Source organism: Pseudorca crassidens, chromosome 3 (assembly GCF_039906515.1).
Source record: "Pseudorca crassidens isolate mPseCra1 chromosome 3, mPseCra1.hap1, whole genome shotgun sequence".
Classification (NCBI taxonomy): Eukaryota; Metazoa; Chordata; class Mammalia; order Artiodactyla; family Delphinidae; genus Pseudorca; species Pseudorca crassidens.
Window position 1 is genome coordinate 115,104,013 of NC_090298.1, and position 18,100 is coordinate 115,122,112.

General features: G+C 34.5%; 1 protein-coding gene across 3 annotated transcripts; it reads left to right on the forward strand.

Annotated features, from left to right (window-relative positions):
- Positions 1-1,572: 1,572 nt before the first annotated feature.
- Positions 1,573-18,057, forward strand: MYOT (myotilin). 3 transcript variants are annotated; one of them, XM_067731847.1, is made up of 11 exons: positions 1,660-1,722; positions 4,235-4,307; positions 4,435-4,995; positions 8,972-9,146; positions 10,028-10,132; positions 12,464-12,513; positions 13,452-13,584; positions 14,620-14,827; positions 16,425-16,590; positions 17,075-17,208; positions 17,434-18,057. In XM_067731847.1, exons 3-11 carry the CDS (start codon positions 4,640-4,642, stop codon positions 17,604-17,606), a joined length of 1,500 nt encoding a protein of 499 aa, XP_067587948.1. In that variant the 5' UTR covers positions 1,660-1,722; positions 4,235-4,307; positions 4,435-4,639; the 3' UTR covers positions 17,607-18,057. The 3 variants fall into 3 exon arrangements, with proteins under 3 accessions (XP_067587947.1, XP_067587950.1, XP_067587948.1); XM_067731846.1 differs by lacking the exon at positions 4,235-4,307 and having other exon boundaries at positions 1,573-1,722; XM_067731849.1 differs by lacking the exon at positions 4,235-4,307 and having other exon boundaries at positions 1,573-1,722; positions 12,467-12,513.
- Positions 18,058-18,100: the final 43 nt, after the last annotated feature.

Consider the following 18,100-nt stretch of genomic DNA (forward strand, 5'->3'; position numbering starts at 1 on the left):
ACAAACGTTGTACCTTACAAAAGTCTAGGGAAAAGAAGAGGCAAAGCTTAAAGGATAAAGAGTAAATAAAACTAAAATTCTTCCTCAACTATGGAACATTTAGAATCTGCCCTAGGCAAAATTGGGGGTTTCAGTTTGTCCTGAGCATCTTCCCTTCTTGGCTGGTAGGGTGTATCTCAATCAAACCCTGTTCTTGGGAAGAACTAAATATCAGTCACATACACCACATTTAAAGTGCTCAGAATAGGGCCATACTCAAAGTAAATGCTGTATGTATCAGTTATTCTTGTTATTTTTATTGTCACTTGCACTTACATTTTAGGTCTCTCTAATTTAGATTGAAAGGCTTTGTCCCTATTAATGGAATCTGAAATATCAGTGAGCAGATGTGGAGAAATATTTTGGGTGATTCCTGAAATAAGACTTTGTAAGCGAACGCCTACTCAACAAGTCTAGTATGCTTTTTCTACTAAGTAACGGCTGTGTGCCCAGGTGGCAGTTATCAAACTTTCTCTGAACACCAAAGGAAGGTACACCTACATGGTCAGCTGTGAAGAATTTTAAACAGCTCACATGTGCTCAAACATCTATTTGTTGGATCCTAACGTACATGATAATGACATCAAGACTGGAGTACGCATGAGGGAGGGGAATAAACAGATATGCTTTAAGCAATAATACCATACCAAAGTTAAAGCCACTAAATAGGGATAATTCCACCTGATTAGCCTGATCCTCATGCCACCTACCCCTCTTCACCACCTCTTGTCGATTTGAAGGTTTCTTCCTCTGTAATTATTTACTTCCCTGCACAAAAATGGAAACTTAAATGCTAAGATGGTCTCCTTGATGAAAAGAGAAAGGAAGCTGTGTAACTGTAAGGAGTAAGGGAAATAAAGAGAGCTAACAACACAGAGCCCTAACTGTAAACACTGCTCATTTGGTAGTTTCTGAAGTGTTTCAAACTCTTTTAGAATGAAAGTATAAAGTCAAGGAGGCATATGCTATACAGATTCAGAGAACTTGCTAAAGAAAGCAAATCACTTTTTTCCACTTCCCCACCTTCCCAGTGACATAACACCATCATCCTGCTCTCCTGCCTTTGCCCAGACACACTCCCTCTCTTGAAACAAACTGCTTGAACCCCACTCCATTCCCCCTCCCATTTGGCAAGAGAAAAAAAAAGGCCTTCAGATGAACAACTATCCAATACAAATCAATTTGGAGCCCATCCATCACTGGTCTTATTTCTGGAGAAGTCTTAGCAGTTAGAATGTCAGTCTTAGAATACTACTTCCCTTTTAGTCCTTTCTTCAACAGGGAAGATCAAAGCCCCCACCACAAAAAAGAAAATAAGTTTTCTTTATATTTTTTCCCATTTCCCAATTCTTTGCTCTTCCCCCTATATGAGCTTGCTAAAGCTCATAGTCAAAGCTCACATCTAAAATAAAGAGGCTTGCAAGAGAAGCTCATGTAATCCCACTCCTTAAATATCACTAAGACATCTGAGATATTGTTTAGATTGTGGACTCTTACTTTGACATGCCAGCATAGGTAGATGGACAGGCAAGCACATCAGATGTCACTGTTTGGCAGCTGATAAAAGTCAGTGGTGCTATAATACTAAGCACAGAGCCACTAGATTAGTCTGTGAGGGAAGGGGATGCCTCTTCCTTCCCTTTAGTAGTAGGTTAAACCGAGCAGGCACTCTCTGGAACTCGGGTAAGTCCCTTCTTTATTCCTGCTTCAGTTTGGGGTTTTGTTTTTGTTTTTTGTCCAAATCAGAACAGTATGTAAAAGGTGATCTTCAGATAAAAAGTTCAAAAGCCAGAAGATCATAATGGCATTATACAAGATTTGAAAAGAATGTAACCTGTTCATTCCACTGAAATTGGAAGGCATTACAGAAAGGATAAAAGGAAAGATAGTTGTGTGTCATTATTTTTAAATCATCATTTTTCTTTGAAAAGGGACACTTGATCTAACTGTAATTGTGGTAATGTCCTACAGCTTCAAAATATCCTCAGTTTTTTGTGCAAGTCTGTGCTATATTAGACATGAGGGGGAAAGTCAAGATTTTTCTAAATAGGAGACTTAATAGTACTTTATTGATAAAATCTTTGAAATTTATTTAACATTATTTGGAATAAATTGATACTGTCATATAATAGAAGGCATTATAGAATTGAATTGTTGAACAGTAACTACTATACATGAAGAAAAACCTTTCAGAGTTACCTGTGTGAACATCTGTGTAAAATTTTGTTGAGACATGAATAAAATGAAACTTTCGAAAGAACATATTTTTAATTGAATTTTTTTTAAATAACAGTAATTGTTAACTATGTAGGCTGATACCAAAATGTACAAGATAGTTGACCTTCTAAAAATATATGTAAAGAAAAATAGGGAATTTTCTGGAAAATATCTACTGGCTATTTGTTAAACAGTTTATTCCTTCCTTGGTATTTGAAATTAATCTGAATGATTTGCCTGCCCAAAAAGGAATTTAAAACCAAACACTGGATTCAATTCTGCAATGGAAAAAATAAACCCATAAATATGAAACTATTTGCCTTGAAATAGAGTCTTTTTTCGTTTTTTTTAGAGTATCTAATTAAAGCCTCCTTCTGGATGTTTTTCTCCAATAATTTAAAGGCCTAATATAGTTAATTACTAAAATGCACTCTAGTTGAATGTGCTTGTATTCATAAACTCAAAATTAAGAAATGTATGACTTTTTAAGTGCCTTTTTCAATAGAATCTTTCTCTTGGCTGTTTAGTTGCATTTTTGTTCTTTCCTAAAACTGCTAATTTTAATATAACTCTAAACTACATGCACAACCTGAGGATCAAGTTATCTGGTTTAGAAGTTTTTCATTAAAAATGATACTTTCTTCAAGATAGGAAACTGAATAATTATAAGACTATGCTTCAATGATGACAAAAAATTTGGTTAATTTTATTAGTTAAAAGTTTGATTTATCATTACCTCAGAGTTGGTTTATATTATATGAAACAAACTAAATGTATTTTGAACTAAATTACTTGATATTTTAAATAAAGACAAAAGCAGTATTACAACAATTTATGGCGCTAGTTTTTGTGTATAAAGTCTATATACAGTCCTGCCCAGATTTACCTTACTAATGGAAGAAATCAGAAGCAAATATAATTCTCTCACTTCGCTATATAGTAGAAACTAACACAACATTGTAAAACAACTATGCCCCAATTAAAAACAAAAGAAGCAAATATAATTCTTTAAGGTTGATTATAGTGACAAATGATTTATCAAAGGAAAAATGGGGAACTACTGTCGGAAGTCAGCACTGCCAATGCAGAGCTAAGTAAGAAAAATGGTACCCTTCTTTTCTTGGGAAACTATAGGCTAGCTTCACAGTTGCCTTACTTCCCTTCTGTACATCCTGTTTGCCATTTCAAAAGGAAAAATAATATAGGAATTAAAGCAATTTCAAAATTAGTCTGAAATACATATTAAACATGTAAAAATAATTTAAAGTGAAACTAAATAACTAAGAGACCATCGAGACCAATAACTAGATAATACAATCTAAAAATAACAAAAAATTACAAAGGGCTCTGGAATACTGTCGGTAACATATATTATATACACACACAGAGACACACGAATACAGTCACTCCTTAATATCATCTAGTTTGGTACTATGGTCAATTGGGGATCAAAGGGAGAAAAAGAAGCAGTGAATTATAAGGTAAAACAAAATCCACTCAAGGTTGACAATAGTGAAGAACAGATGTTTGCTCTACTTTGTGAAACTATAAAAGGGTGAAGGAGCAAATACGGACAGTAATGTTCTTTACCAAAGAAGCACATTGCTCCCCTTGATTCACCACATCATTCATCACAGATCACCAGGGCATGAATTAACTGGAGTATCAGAAGAGCTGTTCATCGGTTTTGATGAGCAAGGGGAAGAATTCAGACTGAATAGAAGCTGACATGTTATATATTTACCTGCTAATAATTTTAAACCATTAACTCTCTGTGGTTAATGAAACTGTAGCCTCTGGGCAAAAGCTAAACATGAAACCATAAAATTATCACATTGAGCAACATCACAGGTTTTCTTTTCATAAATAACCACTTGGCAAACTTAAACTTTTCCTACATCTTGAAGGCCCTGGGCGTGCTTTAAGAATCACCCAGAGGCAAACAAACACTAATGAATTCTTTTTTCTTATTCTCAAGGGGAAAGTCACTTGTGCAAAGACAACAGATAAAGGAATGGGAAGTCTAGAAGCCAGGAAAGTTCCACCTTGAGGTGACTTTGAAAGCACATAAGTTTTAAAAAAACAAGCAAAAAAACAAAGCACAAAAACTCTTAAAGATCTTAAACGGTACTGTTTTTTATGCAAATACTGTAACTGAATCATCTTCTTCTTTTGAAGGAACAATATTCTTCAAGAGAAGGCCACTCTATCAAAGCCAGGAGCACAGTATCCCCAGGATCTCAACAACGAGGTGCAGACCAAGGTTGCTTCTGATTCACTGCAACCTTGTATAATTCCAGGCTTGCAGCCCCAGATTCGGGACCCCACCCTTCCAGGAGCAAATCATTATAAGTTGCCTTCAACTTCCATAAACCAGCTAAGCATGTTTAACTACGAACGTCCAAAACACTTCATCCAATCCCAAAACCCATGTGGCTCCAGACTGCAGCCTCCTGGACCGGAAACCTCCAGCTACTCTAGCCAGACCAAACAGTCTTCTATTATAATCCAGCCCCGCCAGTGCAAAGAGCAAAGATATTCTGCCTCCTCAACAGTGAGCTCTCACATCACTATGTCCTCCTCTGCTTTCCCTGGTTCTCCTCAGCAGCTTGCTGGCTCCAACCCAGGCCAAAGGGTTACAGCCACTTATAACCAGTCCCCAGCCAACTTCCTCAGCTCCATATTACCATCACAGCCTGATTACAATAGCAGTAACATCCCTTCCACTGTGGACTCCAAGTAAGTGAATTTTTAAAATATATAGAGAGAGACAGACAGATAGAACTGTGTATACCGTGAGCTTGTATCTGGGGGAGAAGGGGAGATAGGTTATGTACGTCATTCTTCACTATCTAAAAAGTCAATGTGATATCAGAGTCTCATTCCGTATTTCTCCTAGAACACCTTAAACCAGGGTACTGGCAATAAGTCATCTGACCCATTCTCCAGTGTCCAGGTTGAGCTGAACCCAAATCACCTATTACATAACACAATTACTTACCTACTATTTTCCATCTTCAAAAAAAATATTTCTAACATACCCAGGAACAGTGAACTATTCCCCCACCTCTAAGTTACGTTCCTCATGCTGTAAATTTAATTGCTCTGGTTCTGAGCTTAGCTGAGGTGAACACCTGTCTGCTCTTCTTCAGATAGGATTTCCTCTCACATAAGCAGAGGCTATTAAGTTTCTTCTCAGTCTTAGTCTTTTCTTCCTATCCATTTTCCCCTCTGATCCTGAACAACCACTTGGCTAAAAAGAAAATATAGGATTCAAACACTGAAGTATATGAATTTTCCCTATGATCAGAAGGAAGGACTGAATAGGTAAAGGCTCATGATCTTAAGGTTTCCTCTGGCAATTAAAACTACACTTTGTTCAAATTGGTTAGACCAACCTAAATACAGGGAAGAATAACTGAAGCCTTATGCAAGCATGTACTATTTCCACAGCCCTAAAACTGTCCTAGGAGAACCTGATATGAAGAAGGACAAAGTGGTTGTGCTTTTTTTAAAACATGAACTGAATACTTTGTGCTGATGCAAACTCTGGGCTATCAGTTTTCCTATTCCTTGGCTGGCTAGAACATCAGAGAATTAATCAGAGGCATCTGAAAAACTGTGTGATGAAATATATTTTGTTGGTTACAGACTTATCAACAGATTTGCTGAAATTCTTGCTAATTTCTCTCAGTTTTCTCTAGAGGCTAATTTTTCTAGAGATTCCTATTTTTGGTGACAACTCTGGAAACCTAGGTGAACTCACCAGAGCAATTCAACTTGCAAAGAAACCTTTTCAATATTTTTAAAAATAAAAACGAGGAAAGCCAAAAACATTTGTTAGAATCCTATAGATACTAGGTTGAACCATTTGAAATGGCTGATAGTTAAAAATTTTTGACTGACAAAAAAGGCATTCTCATAGGTTTGGCCTAATGATTTTAAAAGATGCCTTCAAGAATTAAGAGCCCACTCTTTCTCTTCTATCTCAAATTCCCATTATACCCATTACCACATATTGTAGATTTTTCTTACTTACATTTTACCCATATAATCTTTTTCCATCTAGCTTTCAATTATTTACAAATTTCCTGTATAAGCATGTTTAAATCTAAAATAACTCTTTCTCACTAAAATATTCTTTTTCTTAGTAAAGGCTCTAATCCTATTCCAAATTCCTGCCCAGAAAAGAAAGCCACCAAATAAATACTAGTGAGCCTCAACCATGTACCTAGCTCTCTGCACAGAACTAAGAGAGGAAGGAAGGAAAAAATAGAGAGGATAAGAAATAAAGCACAGAAGGACCCCAAACCAGAGATCAAAGATCCAGCTTTAGCTGCTCCATTTTCAGCAACCATAGATAACTCTTTTAATCTTCCCACAGCCACTTGATACCAGTTCAGTGTCCAGCTGCACAGGTGGAAAGCTCTGGCCCTTTGAACATTTGTGCACAACTCCCTCATTTTTATGATGGGCTGAAGTTTGCCCTGTCTTCTATAATAATCCCTTGGATTCTGACCTAGAGAGGTTTGAAAGCTTTATTTAGCTTTTCATCAGTAGAAAACCCTTAAGCAAATGTTTTATTCAGTTTATCAAACCACAGACTAGAAATTCAGGGGAACTCTTTAACTATTCCTTTCAAAAAGCTTGCTGTGTGACATTCCTCAAGTTTTCCTTACCTGCTCAGTGATTCAGTTTTCTGATCTGTAATAAAAGTAAGGATTTAGGTGATTAATGATAGGGGGAGAAAAAAAAACCTATAAAGCATTGTGCAAGTATAATATTAGTTTCTAATTATGAACAGATATCAAGTCCTAACACTTAAACCATCTAAACTGGTAATAATGCAGGTATTCAGTAAATAAAAAGGTGACTGAGATTACATATATATCAGTGATTCTCAGGCTTGGTTTTGATAGTCCTTCAGGATTTCTCAGATATATTACATCATATTATGACAGTCTGACAAAAGAATTATTTAATGCTAATTCACTTTAACCAAACACATATGACTGGTTTTTTTTTTTAGCTGGAAAAACAAAAAAACAAATGGGCTATTCTAACTTCATACAGTTGGAGACATAGTAGGTCTATAAAACCAAAGAAATTTTACCACTTTGACCTGGGAATTCAATCTTAAAACAAAACAAAAACATCTCACTATTTATTTAAACACTTGGTTTGGCTATTTGCTTCACTGAACAAATCAGATACAGACAATCCTGAATATCTGAAATACAAGGAGGGAAAATGTATATAATCAACTTTCAATACAGAGCATCTTGAATACAATGGAAAATATTCATTCACTGAACTGATAGTGAGTATTACCTCACTACTTTGCAGGCTTTGTGTTAGTGGATACAAATAATACAACGGTGAGTAATAAAACATCTTTTTTTTCTTCAGTGTATTTACAATCTAGAGATTACTAACCAAGACCCCAAAACCTGCAAAAGTTGAAACTCTGGCTCCACTCAGAGGAAATGCATTTCCACTTAGCTTACAAGTTCTTTTAATGATCCCTGCGAATTTTTGAACAGGGACATGTCAGAGAACAGACCAAGGCTGCCTCATCTGGATATCTGGATTTATTATGATAATGGTAAAATATTCATTGAGGGCAGTGGCCAGTTTTCCCACATTAAATAGATATAAGCTAGCACCTTCAGAGCCCTAAATAAACTAGGTAAAATCTGAATAAACCCCGTGAAAAGTGTGAGCTACCTAACAGATCTAAAAATATAGGACTCCCTAAATACCACCCCTGTCCTCTATCAGAATCAGCAGGGGAACACCAGGAGGGGGCAAGGACATCTTGGAAGAAAATTTACGGTTGGAATTTGAAATAAGGATTTAAACCAAACTCTTCAACTGCCCATCAAATTTACTTTTTTTCCCCAAAACTCCTTTTTTTCTCAGTTTACATTTCTTTCTCCTTCCTCCTCTAATCATCCCTTTCTCTAAAAATCACTTATGCAATGTTGAAGAAACTGTTATTACTGTACAAGTTGTTATATAGTGCCATACTTGGATTGTCTAGAATATGAATAGGAAGTAGAAATTAAAATGTAAACTGTAGACTCCATTCAAAGCAAGAGAATATTCACTAAATACCCGTGGTTATGCTGATAAATGTTTAACAATCAGCTCTGGAGGAAAGAGCCATGATTTGTGGTATTTACCAATTTCCCTGGTGTAGATACTCCCACCACCACCAATTTCAAACTTTCAGCATGAGATCACAGTGAGCTGGGAAGAGACACTAAAAATCAGTTCTCTTAAGCCCATATGAGTCAGCTCCAGCACATTGCTGCTTACTATCCACCCATAAATCAAACTCAGGAAATTCAGTTGGAATATTGGAAGAACTCTCAAGCTGCCAGTAACTAGACTTACTCTCACTTCTTTAGGGAAGATCTTCAAGGAAGGACATTCTCCTTAGGTCTAATCTAAATTGCTCCTCCTGCTACTTAATTTTCATTTGCCAAGATGAAAAGAAACAAAAACAAAAATAAAAAACAGCTAGTAACCATTCTTATAAAATCCTTCTTGACTGTTATTAGGGCAATTGGTGTTTTAATAACACCAGCAGTACTAAATGGTAAATTCAACCTACCTAAACGTGACTGACAAAATGATGCCAATTCTATTTTACATACCACACCTTACTTTAAAGATCTTCTTTTTAAAAAATCTTTTTTTCTTTTTAAAGCTATCAACAACCCTCAGTTGGCCAACCTGTAAATGCTAAGCCATCCCAAAATGCAAATACTAAGCCCACACCAAGGACTCCTGACCATGAAATACAAGGATCAAAAGAAGCTCTGATTCAAGATTTGGAGAGAAAGCTAAAATGCAAGGACAACCTTCTTCATAATGGAAACCAAGTGAGCAAGATGTCTATTTTGTATTAAAAAAAAAAAGCCAATAAAACTATAAAATCTGATCTCAATAAGAATGTTGTTTCTGTCTCACAGATCTATGTCCATATAATCAGCAAGGGAGAGGAGTATCTAAAAAAAGGGAATATTTGGATCCTATTCTGTACTTCTCTGCATGAAATCCCCTCTAGGAGTTCAGTAGTAAAAGAATGAAGCAAATGAAAAAAAAAAAAAAAAACCCAATCTGAATGATTCAATTTTGTTTTAAGCATTACCATAAAAATACGTCTGATGACCAAATAACTAATGGGAAATGCTGTCAACGTGACTTCTTCATGTACTTTGGTATATATTATTGATGGAAAAATAGCTATAATTCTTATTATACACATTGTATTAGTCACTGATCTCTGAAAGAGTACTACTATATGCCTTTAATCCAAATACATTTAACATACGAGTTGCACTGCTCTTAACCAGAAGTTAGTAAATCAAATATAGTGTTCACTTAATAAAAGTTATTTCTGAATCTGAGGACATACGGTACTATATTCAAAGACAGAGCCAACAGGAACATGCAGAACAAGGAGGAAGACAAAGAATTTCCCTTTATTGGGGAGAGAGAGCCTTATTTAAGGGTGATTATGCTTGCCTTTACTAGGAGAAGAAAGAAAACAGAGATGAATATTACAGGTGAGGGAAGTGGCACTAGAACGAAAGGAAAATGCTTTGAATGAAAGAATGTTTTTTTATAAACATAGCATCTATCATTCAATAGGCATAACTATACTTCTTTGGTATAATTCTTGGTGGTTTTAAGGTAAAGCTATACAAATAACTTTTATTAAATCTCATTACTATCTCCTTTATGATTTATTTCTTTAAAGCGGCTAACATATGAGGAGAAGATGGCTCGCAGATTGCTAGGACCACAGAATGCAGCTGCTGTGTTTCAAGCTCAAAATGACAGTGAGGCACAAGATCCAGCACAGGTAAATTAAAATAATCTTTATCTAACTGGAGCACTTTTCTTTTGTGTGATTTTTAAATATCTGCTTTTCTAAATGCTTATAAATAGCATTTGAAGCAAAAGTCAATTACTTCCATACTCCATTACATATAAAAAGTAGAGGCCATGATGGGTTGAATATATACACAAAAATTTTTAATTTTACCCCATTTTCTGGTGGTTCTAGTATCTGCATATGAAATGTTATAAAGTCAAAACACCAGAAGACTAATGGTGTCACTTTTCATCTGGACATTTAGGGGTCAGTTAAACCGAGGACTCTCCCTACGATGTCTACATGGACAGAAAATTTATGAGTTGTAAATCTTTCACAGGACAAAAGTTAAAACTCTAAACCAAAGTAATTATAACCTTTTCTCATAAGCTGTTTATCATTTCAATGTTTTAAAATAAACTCATGTACTAACGAAACATCCAATTTCTTCTGTCATGTTCCTGTATCTGAAAATGATTCTTATTAAAAACAAAACAAAATAAACAACAAAAACCTTATGAGTAATGGCTCCAGGATTAAGAACAGCATCCTTTCCAAGGGATTAACTTTATCCAGAACATAAAGTGAATATCCCACAGGCTTGTTCCTGATCACCTTCATTTTAACAAGTTAACTTCAAAGAGAAGTGTACAGCTAGAGAGGCAAAATGAACTGCTATTGCTCTTCTATCTTCCTTCTGTAGTTACCTCTCATTCCTTCCTAAAAACTCCACAAGAAACTGGAAGCCAAACCGAGCATTCAAGAATTCCAACCTTCTACAGTATAGGAAGATGAAAATAAGACTTTTGTTTCTGTTAAATGTGACTAGATCTACTGAAAAGGATAGAGCAGGGTCTAGCACAGCAAGTAACTAGAACCTGAGAACAGAACTTAACTCTCTTTCGGCTACTGAGGAGTTCACACACTCATTTATTCAACTAATTTATATGAAGTACCTACTGTGTGTTGGGCTCTGGAGTTGGTACAGGAGATTACAGCAAGAATAAGACACAAATATATCTCTATTAGAAGAAATAACCCAAAGTAACATTAGATTGATGATGGTTTATGTTATAAATTCACAGTGTATGATTTCAAGGTCAAGGGTGTATTGTTTTTCTCATTCATTCTTTAAAAACTTTAAAATGAAGGTGAAGGTACCAAGAAAAGAGCAGCAAAACATATTATGAAATCAGAAAAGAAAAATCTTACGTTTTTTGGTACACTTCAAACAGTCTACTTAAATAATACAAAATGTCATCAAATTACATATAACTGAAATATCACACCTATGAATATAAATACATACATGTTCAAACCACTACAGGAAAAGGTCAAAAACTTAATTTAGATATTATGAGTTTAAGTGGATTATTCTTATTTTTTACCAAAAAATTCACTGATCTTTTGACTTTTGGCTTAGAGAAACTCAAAGCCCAGCCAAAAATTATTACAGAGTTGTAAGAATTTTGTTTTAGAATGACAAAATACATCAAAGTTCATCCCAAAATAAATTATTTGTACTGATTGGCTATGTTGTTTTTCATATACTTGGGTAAGGACTATATTTTCTACTTCTTTGTATCTCTCACTATACCAAGCACAATGAAATATACGGAATAGGCACTAAATATTTAATCAGTTAATTCTATTATAAATTCATCAATTCCTGATTTTATCCTCAAATATGAATAATTTTCTGGTGCTCAGATATAAATTCTAAAAGATGACTGCTTAAATTAAATACACCCTTATTAGGCAGGAAGTAAGTAATGTTGTTTTTCAAAGGCTTTTCATAACTCTACACATAGCTTCCACAGTGTCCATCAGGATTTTGTGCCATGAGCTAAAAAGAAAAGTATTTTCCAGTCTAATATGTGTTTACTGCTGTTGGTGCCACTTATGAGCAGTAGGCATAATACCCTGTATCTACTGCCAACACAAATGACTTCATAACTATTCCTGTTTTACCAAAGGACAATCTGTACTATGTGCTCCCATTTCAAATACACCAGGGGGACTCATCATCCTTTGTCATAAAATCGTCATCTAAAAAATGAACCACCACCAATTCAAAGTCTAGTTAATTTTCATAAATCGTATCTATTGAATAGTCTTAATTCTGGGGATTTCTTGCTAGAGTATTAGAAGGTTAGTGTACTATATTTTAAATGCTTAACAGCTAAATATATAGAACTATCCATGACAGTACAAATACAGCCACAACAGAAATGTTCCTTTCAACTACGACTACTAAATTCTGCTTCATTTCAAGCTAACAACAGCATGTTAACATTATCACTTTGTTTTAACTTCAAGCAGCACAATTCAGAACATGCACGACTGCAACTTCCTACATCACAAGTAAGGTAAAAAAAAATTTTTTTTAATTTTAAAGAAATATACATTTTGCTACCTAAAATGTTTGCAGCTTAAAAAAATGTAATACTTACAAAGCCCTCAAGCTTCTTACATACTTCTTATACAAAGCAATGTGACCAGAGGGGATAGCAGGTTGGAAGGGATAAATCAGGAGTTTGGGATTAACAGATACACGCTACTATGTGTAAAACAGATAAACAACAAGGACCTACCATATAGCACAGGGAACTATTTTCAATGTCTTATAATAACCTATAATGGAAAAGAATCTGAAGAATCTATATATATTTAATATATATGTTATATATATATAACTGAATCACTTTATTGTACACCTGAAGCTAACACAACATTGTAAATTAACTATACTGCAATAAAAAAATATGGTTATAAAAAAAGAAAATAATGTTTATACTGCTTTAGAACCAATTGAAAAAAAATAATGTGAATTTTCTAATGTCAAAGATGACAATAAAAATTTTTATCTGTTAATTATCACAACTATCTCAGAGGAAACTGTTTTTAATGTTTTGGTGAAATAAGCCAGGACCATGTTTCCATGCTAAACAACTTTTTCATAACAATGGAAACCTGATTCTAATTATACAATCTTTGCATGTGACTACAATTGTCCATGGGGTACTCTGCATTTTAATAGATCAATTTCTTCATCAATTCATGGCACTGAAAAAAGAAACAAAGATGTATAATTTGTATCAGGTGTTTCTAAATTGCTACCACTTCTAATAGTCATCAAATATGCCACAGCTAAATACAGCTCTGCAGCCTCTCTCCATTGTTACTACACTATCAGATCAAACAGCATAGACTCTAGGGTTTCAAATTTGATGGCTAAACTATATTTGCATGAAAGGAAGAGCAATGACGACTCTTCTGCATAGTGATTATTAAAATATTTTTGTAGAAGTAGATCATCTTCAAGGGGAGATGTGAATGATCAGGATGCAATCCAGGAGAAATTTTACCCGCCTCGTTTCATTCAAGTGCCAGAGAACATGTCAATTGAAGAAGGAAGATTCTGCAGAATGGACTTCAAAGTAAGAGAAAAGTTCAAATATACTGGAGAAAAATTAACAATGGGATACTAAGTTTTGAAAAATGTCCTCCTCCTCTTCATAGCTTTCTACACAGCTTGACAAGAAATATGTATAATAGATAAGAACACAAACTCTGGAGCTAAGTTTACCTGGGTTAGAATCCTGGCCCTGCCACTTTACAGCTGTGTAACCTGAGACAAGTCACTTAACAACTCTATGCTTTTGTTTCTTTGGGAATAACAAATATATCTACCTCATAAAGCTGTGTGAGGATTAACTAAGTAAACAGGTATAAGGTACTCAAAATAGTGCCTACCACCTAATACTCTATATAAATGAAGCTTTCATAGCAATAGGATTTCTAAAGTAGAATGCCTCTTTAAAGAAATTCAAGTCACCCTGCTCTCTCTTGGCCTAGAAGAATTCTTCAGGCTGAAATAACTTATTAGAAAGGCCTACATTTTTATTATCCTCATCTGGGAGAACTTTTTCTTATAAATGTTTTTTCAGATTCCTTATGAATGAAAGTCAGTGTATGGATTTAATTGTCAAGACCTACGAAAACACTTAACAAAATGCCATTTATACACCAGAACTACAGCTCAAGAACACTCAGTTTTGGAAAGGTTACTTGGAAAGGTTATCAGCAAGTCTCATATATATGGGCCTCTGGGACTTCATTCACACTTGCCATTAGCCAGAAAAGCCATATGACTTCCATATTCCTTGTGGAGACCAATATAAGATAACTTAACGTCCTTAATATAGTAATTAAGAGATCTTAAGGAGCCTGAGGTTGTTTACAAAAGAGCTAGATGTGTTTTCAGATAGTATGAAAATACTGTATTAATTTCAAGTGTTATAGTTTTTACTATTTTGTTAAAAATTATTGAAAGAAAATATCTTTTAAGCTCTTGTTTTGCATTTTCAATCACAAACCCACTCAGATACTGAACTGTTAAAATTCATAAATGGACAAATGGGTCCCAGTGATCTATAATGTAAAATTCTATCTCCTTGTGTTTTCATTTCTAGGTTAGTGGACTACCAGCTCCTGATGTGTCATGGTATCTAAATGGACAACCAGTTCAATCAGATGATTTTCACAAAATGATAGTGTCTGAAAAGGGTTTTCATTCACTCATCTTCGAAGTGGTCAGAGCTTCAGATGCAGGGGCTTATACATGTGTTGCCAAGAACAGAGCAGGAGAAGCCACCTTTACTGTGCAGCTGGACGTCCTGGGTAAGCTTTCAAAGAGATCCTACAGAGCTCCTTAAAATTTTGTAGAATCAAATAAGAAAGCGTTAAAAAAGAAAAACCCCAAGGACTTTATATTTAAGGTTAATGTCTATACTATACAACCCAGTAGAACACGAATTTTTATGTAAAAGCCACGGTGGGCAGGGGTTAGTGCTCTTGAGGGAAACTCAGTGAAACTAGAATGACAGATCTACCACTAAAGCTTTTCTGGAAGAGAAATAAAGGTAAAATTTCAGACAGACCAAAGGAGGTAGTATATTCTAGGTATATTTCTAGATGTACAGTAGATGTACAGTATTTGTAGATATGATTAAAGGGTCTTAATATGAAAATTTTTAGTCTAATCATTTATCTGGTCTACAGTCTAAAATAATCCATCTGACTCACATTTTCACAGAATTGCTATAATCACACATAGTTTAAAACTGAAGGGTAAATGTCAACTTTTAGCCTTAGACTATGCACTGTTTACCAGGAAACTAGTCTCTAATTAAGACAACAAAAACATGCTTACTTGCTTTAGAAAACAAGTATGGTAAAACTCTTATCTCATATTTGTCTTTAGTAGGGCAGTTCTCATAAAACTAATGTCCTGTCTTAAAATATTACAATTCAAGTGCTCTAAATATATCACATTTGCAATAACTTAAGCCACAATATACTGCATAAGCAATATTTTGCTATAATTCACTGCTTATTATATAAAAACTTAATCAAGTTCAAGGATGGGCAATCTTGAGTTTGTATTTTACCCAGATGAATGAAAAATCTTTAAGATCATTCTATGATATAATAAGGGCCCTCAGACTAAGGGAAAAACTAGTGATCTGGGAATTTATACACACACACACACAAAATCCAAGTGATTAAGCTTACGGCAAATCCTTTCTGTGCCAATAGCTCCAAAAATACTATAATGTTAGAGCTGAAAAAGACTTTGACAGGCATCCGTCCAATCTCCTCCTTACTCCTTCAGGAAAGTTAGGGTTATAGTATTATAGTATCAGTTCCTCTTTTCCCTCAGGTATTTGAAGAAAACTAAAGACATAATTATTATTGGCATTTGTATATTATTTTATAGTTTACAAAGTGCGTCTTCATTCATTATCGCAATTGATCCTCACAATAATTTTGTGCTTTTGTGGGCACAGCAGTAACTATTTCTTGGGTATCATTTTACAATAGATAAAATTTAGCCTCAGAGAAACTAAACAAAATTTTCCCCAATGTGGCATGGCTGGTGGGGCAAACAGAATTCGAACCCAAGTTGCTGGTACTCTTTCCACCACTCATGCTGCCTCTCTATAGCTGAGATGATCTCAACTTGACTTAAATTCTTCTAATGAAACATGATTATAAATTCAACGCATCATTACATTACTGTTTTAGAACTATAAATAGTATACAATATACAACAGTATTGCATATTATTTTAACTACAGCTGAAACATAAAGCTTCCAATCCTGTCGTTAGTACTTTTTTAAACTTTTATATCAGCATACAAACTTCAAAATACTTTGGTTTGACTTAATATTGTTTATAATATTTCAAATACGTGATTTTTTTATTAATATGTAGCAAAAGAACATAGAAGAGCACCAATGTTCATCTACAAACCACAGAGTAAAAAAGTTTTTGAGGGAGACTCAGTGAAGCTAGAATGCCAAATCTCAGCTATACCACCACCAAAGCTTTTCTGGAAAAGAAATAATGAAATGGTACAATTCAACACTGATCGAATAAGGTAGGATAAGTATTTCTAGACTTAACTATACTGTACTTGGGTGAATCCAGTTATACTTTTAAATGTATTATAAATGGCATGCATCTGTGACCTCAATTTGTCTAATTTTAAAAACATATAGATGAAACTAACACAATATTGTAAATCAACTATACTTCAACTTTTAAAATATATATATATCGAAATATAATAAGCCTCATTAAGCCAGATCCCACTAATCAGAAATTTAAGGGATAAAGTAGGCTAGGATTTACCTTTTTACTAACAATAAAAGAAGATGGCTCAAGGAAATATGATACAAACAAGACTGGGGGGATGTTTAATTCAAAAAAACCCATAGCTATTTGGCAATGACTAGCTACAGACTCAGAATTTCCAAATGCTTTTTTCTTCCTATTAGTCTGACTCTGTAGGTCATAGGCATCATAAATAAATTCTCACAGGAAAACTAATTCCTTTACTTTCAATTTTTGTTTCTTTCCAGTTTATATCATGATAACTCTGGAAGAGTTACTTTACTGATAAAAGATGTAAACAAGAAAGACGCTGGGTGGTATACTGTGTCTGCAGTTAATGAAGCTGGAGTGACCACATGTAACACGAGATTAGATGTTACAGGTATCTCACGCTGTTATACAGTGCTATGTCAAGTGTTATAAAGAACTTAACTGGAAAGATTTAATAAGAAACATAAATTCCAGCATAGCATAAATTCTGAAGGATTCTCCCCATACATAATCAGTTTTGATTTTTTTTTCTCTCCCTGTCCGATAATGACTACCTAGTGCAACCCATTTGTTTAGGACAAGTTTTCTAAATTAACATTTATTTGATCCATTTCAGCCCGTCCAAACCAAACTCCTCCAGCTCCTAAGCAGTTACGTGTCCGACCAACTTTCAGCAAATATTTAGCACTTAACGGGAAAGGTTTGGATGTGAAACAAGCTTTTAACCCTGAAGGAGAGTTTCAGCGTCTGGCAGCTCAATCTGGACTCTATGAAAGTGAAGAACTTTAATAACTCTACCAACATTGGAAAACACAACAACTACACTATTAGCAATATATTCAATTACATTTTTGAAATAAATCCATAGCTGTATTAACAGATTATGGTTTTAATTAGGTAATACAACTAATATATATTTATAATGCGTTTATCCTTTGACTCTTGCACATTGTTTACCTCTCTGGTTTGTGAAACCTACAGAAAATCTGGGTTTGTAATTGTAGATGAAGATCTTAAAAAATGTGGGATTTTAATATTTAAGTCATACACATTTTACAACTACAGGTTATAAATGAATATCAACGTTTTAAACACATCTAATGCGTAATAAGATTTACTGGTACTGCTTTCTAAATACTGTTTTACCCGTTTTCTCTGATAGGAATACTAACATGGTATAGATTATCTGAGTGTTCCTTAGTTTTATGTCAAAAGAGAATAAAATTTCAAATATTTAAAACAGACTGTCTCATCTTCACAAAAGTCTAGATCTTTAAGGTAAA